Here is an 18012-nt window from a genome sequence, read left to right as displayed (position 1 = left end):
TCATATTATCTAATTACGTCTAAGTGACAAAGGTGGTCTTTGTGTAATGACCTTGTTACTGGGACATAATTCCTCCCCCCTTAAGATGGAGGCGTAACGACGGGTGTGACCGAAGCTGGACTGCTTCAGGATCAGGTTCAGGATCAGCTGTGATTTGCGCCGATCTACGTTGCCACCAGAGTTTGTAGACTGCGACTCCTACTCCGGTGAGGAATACTAAAACATACATGGTGATAGATGGCCAGCTGGGTGTTGCAGGGATGGTTATTGCATCTTCTTCAGGATCGCTGATGTCTTCTGAGCGGCGTAGGGCATCCTTCAGGTTGTCCAGGTTTATGCTGTCTAGTTTCAATTTAATAGGGGTTACATTTGGTTTCCCTAATATTGATATATTTTTGATGGGTGGATAGGGTTCTATCTCGTATTTGTATTTTGCAACTACTGTCTGTCGTTATTATGAAAACACCTTTACTGAGTTGATATTGCACATCCTGATTACAGATTGTTTTTATGTATTAATCTTGTTTCATGATTACTATCCAACTATTGTCTTTGATTTGTTGGATGATGTTATTATCGTAATTTGCTTTGGCATAAGTGCAGTTATGTGGTTCTTGGTGTTGAATTAATTGGGCTATGCAATCGTTGGAATGTAGGAGAGTTTTCCATTCAAGGTGTTTACAAATTATTTCATTGTCTGTTATGGTGTCGCAGGGCTCGTGGGGGTATGCAAATTCGTTATTTTCCAAGATAAGGTAAGGATTTTTTGGTAAAAGGATAGTATCGTTGTTGTTAGGGATGGAATATAGATGTAGGAGGTTATAGGGTTGTTTGGCAACTATAGGTAGGTCTAGAATGAAGTTCAATGTTTCATTAGTACTATGGGCTTTTACTTTGTCTTTTCCCATAGGTGAATGTTGTTTATATTTGGGGCGAATGCTAGATTGCCATTGATTTCATTTTGTACTTGATTGAGTTCTTTTATAAGGTAAGACGCGTCTAGTATACTAGGGTGCATCTTTTCTAGATGAGAGAATGTTATTGCATTTTCTAGGGTTTCTAGTCTATCATAAAGCTGCTGAAGTGAATTTTCTATTTGACTGAAAATAGTTGCTGTTAAGAAGTTCATTTCGACCGACCGTATGTTGACATCACTTAACCAGCTTCATTCCTACGTGTGGCATATCTGTCTATTGCCCTGTAAATTTTTATTTGATTGTTTTTAATTACATTTAAGTTATTTTCATAATCTTTCATGAAATTTTGCATAATGGAAATGCTTTTATGCTGATTTATTTTATTATTGTTTAATGATGCTTTTAACGATTTTATTGCGTTATCTATTTCATTGCATCTTCTTGAACTAGGTTACCTGTTATTGATTTTATTATTGAACCTAAGCTATTTATTAGGCCGCGCTTTTGGCGATAGCTTGTCTTAAACCCTAAGATTACGAATCCTAAATAAAGTAACTTACTTTCTATGTTATCTATGAGATAATCTATTTGCTTAAATGTAGTTGTTAAATCTAATGAACTATTCTGTTTTAATTTTAAAGTATAATAGTTGCTACATATATATCTCTAAGTTTTGTTGTGTTGTAGATAACTGCCAGGTGGTAGGTATCTATTTGGTATTGGGCGTTTGCTTCGGTTAATACCAGAATGCCATTGTGGTTATCTATTGGCTGTATGATTGCTGTTGTTGCGACGAGCTGGAGCATTGCGCAGCAGGCGATGGCGTTCCTGAAACATGTTCCGGGCGCCTTAATAAGCGGAAGTGAACTCTGATTGTTTTGGCGTTTACATGTTTTCCTACAATTTCAGCAATTTGTTCTGGGTGTATGCGTATTAATTAATATAATATAATTTAATTCCTTTCATAGATGATGTAATAATAGTAGCTTGTGGATTGGCAAATATGCAGGATGTTTTAATAAAAAAAAAAAATATATATATAATATATTTACATTTGTTTTATTTTCATAGCATAAAAAACAGATTAACAGAATTAGACAGAAATCAAATGCAGTACCCTTACAATAAACACAAAAAAAAATCTATCTAGAGTTAGGTTGTGGGCGAAGGCAAAAGGGTTTTTAAAAACGTCCTGAGTAATGTCCTTGTAATGACTGTGTAGTAATGTCCTTGTTACTGGGACATAACTCTAGTCATAGATATGTAGTTTAGGAAAGATGGCTTTATTCCAAAAAATGTTGCATTTTTCTAACAAATTTTCTCACAGTTGCTGGTCGTAGTTGACTTCTAAGATTGATTTTTTTTTGTTTTTTCAAAATCTTGATCAGCAACACAAAACAGTGCGTTTGCTTTATTAGAAAAATGCATCTGTAGTTGCACTTGTGCCATATATTTGGCACTTTATTTCCTGAACTAACATATCGTCCCATTGCTTTTTCTGATGTTGGGTATTTTATTTCTATACTGTACACACTATTTTCACCATCTGGAGAAGCACCTATAATAGGATTTGTACTAATTATGTTTAATCCACATTTACTTATTTTTATTTTACGAATTTTTTCTACTTCCTTTAAAACTTGACTTTCCAACAATCTACCCCTTTTCATAGCCTCTGTGTCCCTCAATTTTCTTGCTCCCAAAATGGTCTTCGTTAACGTTCCATCAAGAGTATTGCAATGTGCAAAATCATAAGCTTTTGAAGCTGTGATCCTTCCATACCACAACTCATGCCACAATGGGCAGTCATTTTGTTCCAAATTAGCTATTGCAGCTTTTGCATATTATTACAGACTGGCATAAACATTGTGTAAAAAAGAGTATTTTAGCGTACTTTATTAGTGTTATAAATTATAGAGAATACTCTATTTTAGAGTACGGTTGGCAACCCTAAACAGATATATAATTTCTAGCCATAAAAGATGCCAACCAGACACGACCAGCCATTTTAGAAGACTGATTGAATTTGTGTTTTATTATTACGTGCAATATTATTTTTATATAAAGGAGAATGTGTTCCACAGACATTCGTAACTTTTATAGTGTGACACAAAAAGCAAAGTTTTTTCTTCTCCCCAACGCGACATATTGCGGATTTAATTTTCTTGTAAAACAGACGTCCGCCGCTCGAAACAGAATCGATGATAGCATGCTAATAAGCAAACCTGTTCAGACGTGCTCGGAGCACGCCCAAAAATCAAACGTTGTTTGATTTTTGAGCACGCTCTAAATAAGCATGCTCATTACATTACACACGTGCTACTAATGAGCACTTGCTCAATAAAAGCATGCTTTCGTGCTAGTAATAAGCACGTCTGACCGTACCTTTAAGTTCATTTTTTCAGCGTACTCAAACGCCACTTTTCTTATTTCTACAGCTGTGCATCCATAAAAAATATTCACCATCTGCTTTATCAAGTCTGCTTTTCTTGTTCAGCGCTAAACACAGTCAGCCGTCCCAGGCGAGGTGTCAAGTTACTTTTTTTATTGTATCTTTTCTGTAGACTTGAGAAAGGAATATTCGAAACTTTAGCACCTTTCGTATAGAAAACTGTTAGAAATGTATATCAAAATGTGCATACTAACGCCATCTAGATTGAATTTTGATTTCCCTCCGCATTGATTCGCACAGCGGCGTTCTGTATTTATGGGTACAATCCAATTGTCTTTGCCATCATAGCGAGTGGCGGACAAAGGTTTAGCTGGTTTCTGACCTTGATGCGGTGAAGTTCCATGTGAGGCAATCAAGCTCCGAGCCACATACCTTCTAAATGCAAACAACGATGCCGTCTCCTTATTGCAACCATTTTTCCTTGCAAGTAGCCAGCTGTTGACCACCGACACATCTAGACAAAAATTGGTCTCCACCATTTCCTGATCCTCTTTCTTGTGCGAAGATTCGCAACTAATTGATCACATTTAACCTATAACATAATTAACGCACACTGTCTTAAGGGGTCATTGTACTCATCATTTCAACAAGTCACGTGAACAAAAATGTATGGATCAGCTGAAAAAGTTGTTCATAATGATGAGTACAATGACCCCCTAAGACAGTGTGCATTAATTATGTTACAGGTTGTAGTTAGAAAAACACACAGACTCGAAACAAATACCTGTAGGTCTTAAAAATATTTGTTCCGTGCGGGAATCGAAAACGCGACACACAGCGCAGCAGTACAGTCACTCAGACACTGCGCTAACTGTGCTGTAAAAACTACTTTTAACCAACCTGTTTAGTCAAAAGTACTTTTGAATGATTTTGTTAGTCAATAGTACTTTTGACTGGTTAAGAGTATTGACTGTAACATATACACTGCTATTTTTGAAATACCCGTGAAAAATATGAGTATTCTAGCCGTGATAATGAACAACTTTCACTACGGGACCATCTCTGAAGTCACTGCATTTGTATTATTAGTGGGATTAGTGGGAAAAACAGGTAGGACAGCGTAGGCTACTTGAAAACTTGAGCACAAAATAAGAATAGGTACAATAAAAACTTAGCTCTGAATTCAATTAACTGTTGGATTCATAAACTGGTCGTAGAAAACCGTTCATAAGTTCAAATGCATACCAGTTAGTACTATAAATTTCACTTGGACCCGCTCCGGATTGTAATGACTTTTTATATTTATTTAGATGGTTTCGGTAATAATTCATCAAAGATTCTTTTTTCTTTTTCAAATCATCTATCGTACTTGGAAATGATAAATTTTGTTTGATCCGACGCCAGTCATCATTTTGTACACTGCGATTTTTATGATTCTTCTGTCGGGTATCCCAAAGAGATGGTTCGGATTGGAATAATTCCAAAAACTCGAGCGCTTTTTCATTTGACCACTCCATGTCGGTCGATACGTGCGTCGCCGGTGAGCTCATATTGCACACTGGACAAACGGTAGTGTGGCCACAAACGCATTAAATACTGCGGTAATCTTCTTTGATGTGCGAAAAAGACCGCCGCCGGAGCTATTGCCTACCACCATTTGCCATATTGATTGGCATTGTAAAATTATGACCATAAATCGTGGTTACACCTGGATGTTGTTTAAGTTATGGCAATAATTAATTGGCATATCACGGTAGTGTGGCCTCAGCATTAGCTAACTTTGTGACATAATCAGCAGCGGTCTTTGCTTCGGTTCTTTTGCCTCTGTTCTTTCTCTTCTCTTTACCATTGTATGGTTAAATGAGAAAACCCAAGAAATTGTGGCACATAATCATGTAACAAAATATTTCTTGCTACCGATATTAATGACATGACAGTCTATCGCCTGAATCTCCAGTCCTTAGTTTACATAACAAGGCTGTTAATGCAAAACTACCCCGGTGCATATTCTTAAGCCTTGGTGTAACATCTAATATTTGTTGATGTTGTTGTTTGGTAATGCCTATAAAATACTGTACTTGGTTATCGGGGTAGTTTTGAATATTCTCATAAGATATGTTATTAAGCCCTTCTATAAGTATAAAAATATCTCCTCTATATGTGTGGAAGTAAAGCCATTAAGGCTATACTCAGCAGTGTACAGGTTGACATAATTAGCCTCCTGTCTATGTACAGAGCAAATACGAGCTCCTCTTGGTATGTAATATTGATACCTAATCGCTTTTGTTCAACTAGTCTGTACTCAGGATTTAAGCGTTTGCATCGTCGAATAGAATTATTAATAACTAGCTGGTGCCCGCGAACTCCGTTTCGCCAAGAGATGTTAATGCGCCAACAGAAGATAAAAAACTATTATAATAGAGTCATTTCCGTATGTTTTTAAAGTGAAGGTGTTGCATGCCAGTTAAATAACCACTTCTCATATATGTTGATCAGGACACTTTGTACTTCCACCATACCGAACGTCGAAATACATCGCTATAAGCCTAAAGAATTTCTTTATACACCACATTTGATGTTCTACCTGTAGGAGCCAATACAAACAAATTATCGGAGCTAGTGACACGCGAGAAAGCCACATAAAGCTGTCCGTGTGAAAAACAGCTCGTCCTAAGATCGACACCAGCGGCTCGAAGTGTCTGACCTTGTGACTTGTTAATGGTCATCGCAAAACATGGAGTAACGGGAAACTGCACGCGCTTAAATTGAAATGGGAAATGATTTGGGATTAGCGGTATGCGTGGTATAAATACTACTTCACCAGATCCACAACCCGTGAGAATTTCGGCTTCTATGATATTACTTCGAAGTGCAATTACTTTTAGCCGAGTTCCATTGCACAGCTTAGGGGTGTTAAATTACGAAGCAACATTATGGGAATGCCTACTTTTAAAGTAATATTATGTGCGGGGAGTCCAGGTGCAGCGAGAGAGTTTAAAAATTCAACCGGGTAATTTGTAACATCCATTTGATCTACCACTGTATTTATAGACCGGTATACAACTTGGTCTCCTTCAATTCGCTCTAGAATAATTTGGTTGATGGCAGCGGCTTGGTCATTTTTGGGCGTAAGTATTGCTCGCTCACAAAGCCATGAATTGTCTTGTCCTATTAATTGCTGCGAGCAGCCGACAGACGCAAATCATGTTGTTCATCGCTTTCGAACATCCGGGATATTTCATGGCGATGGCGATCCGCAGACAGCCGTGAACTTCTTTCCTCATCTGTTTCTAGAGAACGTGAGATTGCACGGCGAGAACGGTCAGCTGAGAGCCGATCTTCACGCTGTGTGAATGTCTCAGACTCGCGAGATGTGGCGTGACGTTCACGGTCAGCAGTGAGACGCTCTTCACGCTGAGTGAATGACTCAGACTCGCGGGATGTGGCGTGACGTTCACGGTCAGTAGAGAGACGCTCTTCACGCTGAGTGAATGACTCGGACTCGCGAGATACGATATGACGCTCACGGTCAGCAGTGAGACGCTCTTCACGCTGAGTTAATGACTCGGACTCGCGAGATACGATATGACGCTCACGGTCAGCAGTGAGACGCTCTTCACGCTGAGTGAATGACTCAGACTCGCGGGATGTGGCGTGACGTTCACGGTCAGTAGAGAGACGCTCTTCACGCTGAGTGAATGACTCGGACTCGCGAGATACGATATGACGCTCACGGTCAGCAGTGAGACGCTCTTCACGCTGAGTTAATGACTCGGATTCGCGAGATACGATATGACGCTCACGGTCAGCAGTGAGACGCTCTTCACGCTGAGTGAATGACTCAGACTCGCGGGATGTGGCGTGACGTTCACGGTCAGTAGAGAGACGCTCTTCACGCTGAGTGAATGACTCGGACTCGCGAGATACGATATGACGCTCACGGTCAGCAGTGAGACGCTCTTCACGCTGAGTTAATGACTCGGACTCGCGAGATACGATATGACGCTCACGGTCAGCAGTGAGACGCTCTTCACGCTGAGTGAATGACTCAGACTCGCGGGATGTGGCGTGACGTTCACGGTCAGTAGAGAGACGCTCTTCACGCTGAGTTAATGACTCGGACTCGCGAGATACGATATGACGCTCACGGTCAGCAGTGAGACGCTCTTCACGCTGAGTGAATGACTCGGACTCGCGAGATACGACATGACGCTCACGGTCGGCTGTAAGGCGTGCTTCATGCTGATTCATCGTTTCTGAGGCGCGTGAACCAGCTACTTGTTCTCGAACCGTAGCTAATCTTTCTTCTCTTTGCGAAGCTGTTTCCGAAGATACCAATTCAGCATAATATTCCCGCCTCGCAGCTAAACGTGCCTCATGTTCTTCCTCAGTTTCTTGAGATCTAACTTGTCTCTGGCGTTTAGAGGCTCTCGAATATTGAGAAAGACCTGATTTCTTTCGTCTAGGCATAATGATTCTTGTCACAATATTACTTGGACTAAGAACTGTAGAGTATAAGATTTTGTTGGCTGCTCCCCTGCGTTACCGGGTAGGCTACTTCCAAATTATTATACGTAAACCACAAAACAACATAAGCCCGAAGGCATCTATTCTGATGAGTTACAATAAAATGGGAGTTTTAGCCAGTATTGAACTGTTACCGCCTTCACCGCGTGGAGGTACTCCCAGCTTATGTTATTATTGTTATTTCCTTTTTCTCGAAATTTTAAGAATTTCGGTATTAATGAAGCTCACGGGCCTAAACCAAGTGAACTTCATGGTGGGATTCGTTTTCAACGGCATCTTCTTGCAAGAATTTCCGCACGATCCGACATGTGTTGAGAATTGCGGCTTTCTGCATGGTTATGTATATATTTTTGGGTAGGTCTATCAGATTGATTCCATGGTGTAAATATTTAGGGATGACTCCTGTACTGGAGAGTACCAATGGCACAATATATACTTTGTTCATTCTCCAGATTCTTAATATTTCTTCTTTCAGCTCTGTATATTTGTGTATCTTCTAAGTTATAGTTTTTTGTAAGTTGTGGGTGTTCGGAATAGCTATATCGGCAATAACTATTCTGTTAACTTTGTCTATAAGGGTAATATCCGGTCTATTGTTGTGCACGGTTTTATCTGTTAATATGGCTCTGTCGAAGTATAACTTGTGATTGGTACTTTCCAGCACAGGTTTTGGTATATATTGGTAGTAAGGCTTGGGAGGTTCGGTAAGAAGTTGATGTTTAGTGGCAAGATGTTGGTGGATGATGTGTGCAACTTGGTTGTGTCGGTGTGTATAGTCAGTCTGAGTGAGAGTTGGGCAAGCGCTTGTGATATGCTGTATAGTTTCGGATTGTCTATGGCATTTCCTACATTTGTCGTTTTGTGTATTGGGGTCTTTTAGTATATATTTCCTGTAGTTTTTTGTGTTAATTACTTGGTCCTGGATTGCAATCATAAAGCCTTCTTATTGTTATATATATTTATTTATAACACTCTAAAATTATATTTTTAAACATTACTTATAAAAATAAAAAACAAAATAACATTTAAAAATATAAAAATAGGAGCCGACCAGTAGCGGGAGCATGGTCCAAGCTACCGGTGGTTAGGGCTCCAAAGACAGAAACCTCCTCACAATACGTGCCGTTTCGAGGAGTACTGCCTTCTGCATCAGGCCCTTGATCCATCCGCCTAACCCCAGCCTCCTAAGGTGGTTGTCGAGGCTGTTGGGTATTAATCCGTTGGCCGACACGACAATCGGCACAACGATAGCCGAATCCACATTCCACATGTCGACAACCTCGTGAGCCAAGTCAAGATATTTTATTTGTTTATCTTTTTCAGCTTTCACGAGGTTCTCGTCATGAGGGATGGTGATATGGATTATCATCGTGCGGCGCGCTTGTCGGTCTATCACCACTATATCAGGTTTATTGGCTACAATAGTCCTGTCAGTGATGATAGATCGATCCCAGTACAACGTGATATATATGGGCTGAACAGGGATCCTTGGGGAAGACCATATCGTCTGGTCATGGGCAAACTCCGTCCGTGGGCCCCTCACTTACGGAGACTATGGATCCGGATTTGCTGGAAAGGGTGATAAGCACGCTCTTCCCAGTAGTAAGAGACAGTCCCTCACTGCCCCTACCTTCAGACTGGTCCTCTGACTTGGGGGTAACCGAAGGGGAGTTGGGTCGAGCCGTGCGTCGAATGAGTGTTCGTAATACCGCACCTGGCCCGGATGGTGTTCCTGGCCGAGTGTGGGCTCTGGTTATGCATGCTCTTGGGAACCGCTTGCGTCGACTGTTCGACAGCTGCCTCCAAACAAGCGTGTTTCCCATTCCCTGGAAGGAGGCTGGATTGGTCCTCTTGAAGAAGCAAGACAGGCCCGCGGAGTCTCCCTCTGCATATCGTCCCATCTGCCTGCTCGACGAGGTTTCCAAGCTCTTTGAAAGAGTGATTGCTGAAAGGCTCGTCGAGCACCTGTCGCGTGTTGGTCCCGACCTGTCCGAATGTCAGTATGGTTTCCGGCAGCAGCGTTCCACAATAGATGCGATACTGCGCGTCCGCTCGCTGTCGGATCAGGCAGTTTCTAGGGGTGGGGTTGCGTTGGCGATAAGCCTAGATATCGTCAACGCTTTTAATTCCCTACCCTGGAAGGCAATCAGGAGGCCCTAGTTCACCATAGGGTCCCTCCTTATTTGCAGAACATTGTCGGGGCCTACCTACGTGACCGGCGCATCCGCTATGTGGGCCGGGACGGTAGCGTTCAGCAGAGGGAAATTACGTGCGGAGTTCCACAAGGATCGGTATTGGGTCCTTTATTGTGGAACCTCGCTTACGATGCCGTCTTGCGTGTCGATCTTCCCGCTGGCGTCCATATTGTGTGTTATGCAGATGACACTTTAGTTATGGCCAGTGGGAATACCTTCGAGGAGACCATCCGGCTTTCAGAACTCGGTGTGGCAAAAGTCGTGGCCTCAATTCACGAACTGGGCTTAAAGATAGCGCCTCAAAAAACGGAGGCGCTCTGGTTTCACAAACTGCCGAGGACCAGGGAGCCGCCCAGTTCGTCGGTACGAATCGGAGATGCGCAAGTCCAGGTAGGCAGGTACCTAAAGTATCTAGGCCTAACCTTGGATAGTCGGTGGGGCTTCGAAGAGCATTTCGAACGCCTGGTCCCCCGAGTCGAGAAGGCAGTGGGTGCCCTGCACAGACTGCTGCCTAACATTGGGGGACCTCGAGAAGAAGTTCGCCGCCTCTACGCGGGTGTCGTGCGATCGATGGTCCTTTACGGGGCGCCTGTTTGGTCAGCTCGACTGTCAGGCGTCCGACGCTGTAGAGCGAAAATATATCGTCTGCAGCGGAAAATGGCCATCCGGATCGCACGAGGATACAGAACGGTGTCCTTTGAGGCGGCAACTCTACTGGCTCGCTTTCCGCCGTTGGATATCCTGGCGGATATGGATGCGAAGGTCTATGACCAAATTCGCACTATCCGCCAAAACGGCGGAAGGGTGCCAGAAACGGTGTTCGTCAGGCTGAGGCGGCGGGAAAGGCGACACGCGCTCCAGCGGTGGCGTGAGCGGCTAGAACAGCCGGAGTACTCACGCAAGCGCGTTGTCGAAGCCATTCTGCCGCACTTCGAAGCCTGGCTGAAGAGAGAGGAGCGCGTCTCCTTCAGGCTCACTCAGGTGCTCACCGGACATGGTTGTTTCGGTGAGTACCTGAACAAGATTGGGCGAGAGGCCACGGCAAATTGCCATCATTGCGGATGTAACTTTGATATGGCACAGCACACGCTTGAGGAGTGCACAGCATGGGAATCTGAGCGGCGGGTCCTAGTTGCCAGGATCGGGCGAGACCTGTCTCTGCCAGCAGTAATTACAGCTATGCTGACAGAGGCAGAAAACTGGAGAGAGGTGGCCTCCTTTTGTGAGACTGTAATGTCCCAAAAGGAGGCGGCCGAGCGGGATCGTGAGAGGGATCCCACCCGTAGAAGGCGTCGAGGTGGCAACCGCCGCGGCGCCTAACATGTCGATACCTTGCCTATATTGTATTGGCAGATAAACCTTTGGGGTCATGGGCGCATAGAGTGGGGAATCTAGGCGCCCACTCAATGACCTCAAGGAAGACGGCGGCACAGTGGTCACGTGTCGTCGTGCACTATATTGCACAGAGAGGGATAAGGATGGCAAATAGGTCTCCATAGAGAAGTGCCTTACGGGCGTTGCACCACGGGGGCTCCGGGGTTGGTCTACTAAGAGGGCCCGGTGCCTCCTTTAGGTGCAGATGGTGGCCACCGGGGAGGTTTTAGTGCGGTAAAAATCCCACACTCCCTAGTTTTTTCCCCAAAAAGCTAGGCGCCTTTTGAAGGTTTCCCCCCGTCAACAAAAAAAAAAAAAAAAAAAAAAAAAGTACAACGTGATATGGCCGTTTTCGAGAACTGGATCGGGCGCATACTTGTAGTATGGAACCTCAAACTCAACAAGTTGGTAGTGCAAAGCAAGTTGCTGATGGATAATCTTGGCCACCTGATTATGTCTATGCAAATATTCACCATTAGCCAAACGACCACAACCAGAAATTATATGTCTTATGGATTCACCAGGACTATGACATGCCCGACATATGTCAACGGTCCCATCCTTAATAATATATTTCCGGTAGTTATTCGTAAGGATAACTTCGTCCATAATTGCAAAGACAAATCCTTCAGTTTCTCCAAAGAGATTACTGAATCGTAGCCAAGATACGGACGCCAGAAAATCTACACTGGGTCCATGAAGGGCCCGGAAGAAGCGTCCGTGGAGCTCATTGCTATGCCATACCTCCTTGCGGTCATTGACGCTCAGTACCACAGGTTTACGCCAGTTCTCTTTTGCTAAAGATAGTGGAGTGAATCCATTGTCCATTGCTGCTACTTCTCGATGCATACCCTCGTTTACTTTCAGGAAATATTCCCTGAGGTTGCACACCTCACGGTTATGAAGGGTCTTAGCATTTAATAAGCCTCGACCCCCACACTTCCGCGGGATATACAACCTCATGATCGATGAACGAGGGTGATGCATACGATTTGCAGTCAGCAGTGTTCGGACTCGCCTATCCAGGGTGTCAAGTTCAGTCTGAGTCCACTTGAGTATACCAAAAGAATACATCAGAACCGGCATGACCCAACCGTTATAGGCTCGCACCTTGTTTCCGCCTGATAATGAACTTTTCAGCACTTTATTCAGGTGGCCAAAGAAGCGTTCCCGTAACGATTGTTTCATGTCCGGCCCATTAATGCCTAATCCCTCTGACATACCCAGGTACTTGTAAGTATCATTTGCGGAGAGCGCTCTTAGTTTTGTGAAATCTGAGAGTTCTAGACCCTCAGATTCCACAATCCCTCCTCGCTTCACATGCATGACAGCACATTTATCTACACCAAATTCCATTCTGATGGAACTACTAAATTTTTCAGTTATTTTCAGTAGTTCCATCAGTTGTTTGTTATTTGGAGCAAACAACTTGAGGTCATCCATGTAAAGCAAGTGGGATATGACTAGACCCCTTCTCCGCAAAGGATAGCCTAGCCCTGAAGCCTCCAATAAAGTACTGAGAGGATTCAAGGCCAAGCAGAACCATAGTGGGCTCAGACTGTCACCCTGGAATATTCCTCGCACTATCCTTACAGGTTCTTCACTCCCTTGGATTTGTCTACATCCCGGATAGCAAAGCACAGTACTCCATTGCCTCATACATGACTGCAAGAAGGCGCGTAGAGTTGCATCTATCTTATACAACTCCAGCACCCTCATGAGCCATGTATGTGGCACAGAGTCATATGCCTTTTTATAATCTATCCAGCATGTAGACAAATTCTTTCGGGACCGACGAACCTGTTGGCTTACAACCATATCAATGAGGAGTAGCTCCTTAGTTCCACGAGACCCCTTCCTACATCCATTTTGAGATACAGACATAATGGAATGTTTTTCAATATGTTTTGTTATTTTTGTTCTCAAAATAGATGTAAGAAGTTTATAGACCGTTGGTAAACATGTTATTGGTCTATAATTTTTGGGGTCAGTGGAACTACCTGATTTATGGAGCAGATGGGTAACGCCTGTTGTTAGAAATTGGGGCAACGATCCAGCTTCTAAAGCTGCCTGGAATTGCGATGCTAAGCGAGCGTGTGAACTGGTGAACCATTTGAGCCAGAAGTTGTGCAGCCCGTCTGGCCCCGGTGATTTCCAATTTGGGACCGAACAGGCTGCACTGCTCACATCAGAGGAGGTGATTATCACCTCCTCCATCTCTGGCACAGTTTCACACCTTCGCTCAACATCACAGATCCAGTCATCCTCTGTGTGGCTGACAGGCACCGACCAGATGTTGCGCCAAAATGTGTTAGTGGCTTCATCATCCGGTCGCCGCCCATCAGTCACATCTTGGTTGGATCGTTCCCAATTTCTATATACCCATCTCTGATCTCTTTGGAACATGCGATTCTGAGTATATCGCTCTACTCGTTTTTTGTACCGCCTGATACGATTTGCCCATGCGTAGATTTTCTGCTTCAGGAAATCGATGCGCTCTGTAACACGTGACATGTATTCATGAGGACTGGTTTCAGTCCCTACAAATGCACGTCTTACAAAGCGCATCACTCTAGGACGAGTATTGCCATCCCTGAAGCAGGATAGTTTGCCGATAAGCACCCTGGCCTCACTGATACGACGTTCAATCCTGCACTGCCAGGCTGGTACTGCTGGTTTTGGTCGGACTGCTGCGTCAAGATTCGAGAATCTGACGTTAGCTACTCGACAAGCTGCTACCGCCCCACAGTACAGAATCGAGTGTGTATCATAGAGGTTTTCGCTACTTTCAAAATATGTTTTAAGTAGCGAATCCAGAGCGCTTACCAGCGCCCTATTTCTTCCACACATGGGCAAACGTGGCAGTTTTGGTTTTAAAGGAGCAAATCTATACTCACGAATTGCATCCTCCAAAGCACTCCTCAGTCGTTCATTGCACTGAGTACTTACTTGTTCAACCCTGTCGTCCTCCACTCCAGCGGCAGGAGTGGTCGGTGTCACATTTTGTGACGCTGTAGGTGTTTGTACCACCTCTTGTGGTGGGGCGGGGACGACACGGTTGCGCAGTGCTTCTGAGCGTAGCCGATCAAGTGCAGCCTCGTCCAATCTACGATTGCGTTGGATGACCCGCACCTGATCCGAGAGTCGTTGAGCCGAGACGTTGACGGATGGCTCGAGTACCTGAAACATCGACAGCATCCTTTCACGGTACGCAGTGAGGTTGGTTCCTCCCTCCGTAGCACCGTAGTACGCGCGCATGACGTTCTCATTTATTGTTTGAGTCCATTTCATGCGCCGCGCACAACCACCGGCAGCGGGGACCCGTCCCGGGGTCTGTTGACCCCTGGCTCCCAAGCCCGTCGGTGGCCGGCCTCTCCTCGGCCGACGTACAGGTGGCGGCGACGTCGGTGGGGAGAAATATTCGTCGCTCGAGCTCGACGCTACTGCTGTCACCGGTTCGTGGTTGGGTTCCGGCGACGGCGAGGCGGAGCTGAGCGACGAGTCCGGGGATGGTGGGGGTGCGCCTCGTGTCCTCCTGGCTCTCGTCAACATGGTTTTATATAGTTTTCTTCATTTTAGTATATAATATTAGGTTTTTCTTATTGTGTCACTGTCACTGTGATGTCACTGTTTATTATTATTTTTATAATGGTTTTTTTTTTGATTTTGTAAAATATTTATGGGTAGTATAAATAGTTCTGAAACGGTGTTATTATTGTTATTGTTATTATTATTTACATAATCTCGGGACCACAGGGTCCCGGACCTTTGGAAGGCGTACGAGGGGCCGAAGCCAACTCGCAGAGGCCCGTTGAACAATTTTGATCTAAATGTAATGGGACATCAGCCGGCGATTATCCCTGTATGCACTATGGAAGTACACCAAAGGACAATCCCCGGTTGATGAAGGACTATTGCGAGATATGGTAAAAGGAAATGATAGGGATATGGGTGTGGGTGGCTGTGGAATAGTTAACCGGTTAACTATGGGGACTATGGCCCCTGCCCCTGACCAATATTGAAACATACGGATAAACAGGCAGGGGGTGACTCGCAAACTCAATAGTGGGCCCCCGGAAACGGCCGCTAGCATGTAGCGACAAGGGAAGCAACATCCGTTGAGCTGCTTGAGGAAGGGAGGGCATCCCACGGCTATCAGAGCAATCCCGGAAGTACGGTCAAGACCCCTACCAGCATCTTACTGGGATACGTCCTTCCCCCAAGTGGAGCTGAAGGCAACTCCACTCTTGCGAATCTCCACTCAAACCAGCCGATTAAGGCAAGAGTGAGGTAGGAGAGGCCACTCCGGATAGTCACGAGTACTAACCGGAGTTAAAAAGTAGGGCCTCTCCCGGGAGTCAGGTCCGTGGGGTCGCCACTGCCCAACAGCTCGCCACAAGCTGCCTTGCGGACATTATTATTATTATTATTAACGGTGTTATTGTTATTATTTTTCGATACTTGTTTAAAGTCTCGGCTCCACGGCCGGGTATAATGTACTTTACGGGCCTAAGCCAAGTAAAGCACATGTTACTATGTTGTAATTGTTATAGTTAGTCTAGAAGATCAATGGTTTGAAGGGATGGTGGTGGTGGTGGTGCTGATGGTGGTGAAATGTCATTTTCATCAATCTGCATGAATTTTCGTACTATTCGGCAAGTATTCAGAATTGCGGCTTTCTGTAATTTGATGTAGGTAGTATCTTTGATGTTTAGTAGTTTTAGACTGTGATGAAGGTGTTTCGGTATGACTCCAGTAGTAGATAGGACAATAGGTACAATGTAGACTTTATCTTGCCTCCAAATCCTGGTTATTTCGTCTTTTCGTATTGTTATTCTCCATATTTATTTAAAATTCTCTAAATTTACATTTTTAAATAATATTTAAAACATACAATATAAAATAATATTTAAAAATATAAAAGTAGGAGCCGACCAGTAGCGGGAACATGGTCCAAGCTACCGGTGGTTAGGGCTCCAGAGACAGAAACCTCCTCACAATACGTGCCGTTTCGAGGAGTACTGCCTTCTGCATCAGGCCCTTGATCCATCCGCCCAACCCCAGCCTCCTAAGGTGATTGTCGAGGCTGTTGGGTATTAATCCGTTGGCCGACACGACTATCGGCACAATGATAGCCGAATCCACACTCCACATGTCGACAACCTCGTGAGCCAAGTCAAGATATTTTATTTGTTTATCTTTTTCAGCTTTCACGAGGTTCTCGTCATGAGGAATGGTGATATCGACTATCATCGCGCGGCGCGCTTGCCGATCTATCACCACTATATCAGGTTTATTGGCTACAATAGTCCTGTCAGTGATGATAGATCGATCCCAGTACAACGTGATATGGCCGTTTTCGAGAACTGGATCGGGCACATACTTGTAGTATGGAACCTCAAACTCAACAAGTTGGTAGTGCAAAGCAAGTCGCTGGTGGATAATCTTGGCCACCTGATTATGTCTATGCAAATATTCACCATTAGCCAAACGACCACAACCAGAAATTATATGTCTTATGGATTCACCAGGACTATGACATGCCCGACATATGTCAACGGTCCCATCCTTAATAATATATTTCCGGTAGTTATTCGTAAGGATAACTTCGTCCATAATTGCACAGACAAATCCTTCAGTTTCACCAAAGAGATTACTGAATCGTAGCCAAGATACGGACGCCAGAAAATCTACACTGGGTCCATGAAGGGCCCGGAAGAAGCGTCCGTGGAGCTCCTTGCTATGCCATACCTCCTTGCGGTCATTGACGCTTAATACCACAGGTTTGCGCCAGTTCTCTTTTGCTAAAGATAGTGGAGTGAATCCATTGTCCACTGCTGCTACTTCTCGATGCATACCCTCGTTTACTTTCAGGAAATATTCCCTGAGGTTGCACACCTCACGGTTATGAAGGGTCTTAGCATTTAATAAGCCTCGACCCCCACACTTCCGCGGGATGTACAACCTCATGATCGATGAACGAGGGTGATGCATACGATTTGCAGTCAGCAGTGTTCGGACTCGCCTATCCAGGGCGTTAAGTTCAGTCTGAGTCCACTTGAGTATACCAAAAGAATACATCAGGACCGGCATGACCCAACCGTTATAGGCTCGCACCTTGTTTCCGCCTGATAATGAACTTTTCAGCACTTTATTCAGGCGGCCAAAGAAGCGTTCCCTTAACGATTGTTTCATGTCCGGTCCATTAATGCCTAATCCCTCTGACATACCCAGGTACTTGTAAGTATCATTTGCGGAGAGCGTTCTTAGTTTTGTGAAATCTGAGAGTTCTAGACCCTCAGATTCCACAATCCCTCCTCGCTTCACATGCATGACAGCACATTTATCTACTCCAAATTCCATTCTGATGGAACTACTAAATTTTTCAGTTATTTTCAGTAGTTCCATCAGTTGTTTATTATTTGGAGCAAACAACTTGAGGTCATCCATGTAAAGCAAGTGGGATATGACTAGACCCCTTCTTCGTATTGTTATTATTATTATGATTCTTTAAACAGGTAAATGTCACAAAACGAAGGGCAATTCACGTAAAAAGCGTTAATTTTCATCGATTTAGCTTCAAAATTAACGGAGTTTCATGGAAACT

General features: G+C 44.1%; 1 protein-coding gene across 2 annotated transcripts; it reads right to left on the bottom strand.

Annotated features, from left to right (window-relative positions):
* Nucleotides 1–5343: 5343 nt before the first annotated feature.
* LOC126911117 (trichohyalin-like) lies at nucleotides 5344–17556 on the bottom strand. Of its 2 annotated transcripts, none has more exons than XM_050696310.1 (2): nucleotides 16396–17556; nucleotides 5344–8942 (listed from the first exon to the last, which is right to left on the bottom strand). In XM_050696310.1, exon 2 carries the CDS (start codon nucleotides 7777–7779, stop codon nucleotides 6481–6483), a length of 1299 nt encoding a protein of 432 aa, XP_050552267.1. In that variant the 5' UTR covers nucleotides 7780–8942; nucleotides 16396–17556; the 3' UTR covers nucleotides 5344–6480. The 2 variants fall into 2 exon arrangements, with proteins under 2 accessions (XP_050552267.1, XP_050552268.1); XM_050696311.1 differs by having other exon boundaries at nucleotides 5352–8942.
* Nucleotides 17557–18012: the final 456 nt, after the last annotated feature.

This window comes from Spodoptera frugiperda, chromosome 10 (assembly GCF_023101765.2).
Source record: "Spodoptera frugiperda isolate SF20-4 chromosome 10, AGI-APGP_CSIRO_Sfru_2.0, whole genome shotgun sequence".
Classification (NCBI taxonomy): Eukaryota; Metazoa; Arthropoda; class Insecta; order Lepidoptera; family Noctuidae; genus Spodoptera; species Spodoptera frugiperda.
The sequence above is the reverse complement of the archived record's forward strand: the minus strand, read 5'-3'. Positions and strand labels throughout refer to the sequence as shown.

Excerpts from the sequence above, each read along its gene's own strand:
- LOC126911117 (XM_050696310.1), bottom strand. The coding sequence starts at position 7,779 with ATGCCTAGACGAAAGAAATCAGGTCTTTCTCAATATTCGAGAGCCTCT.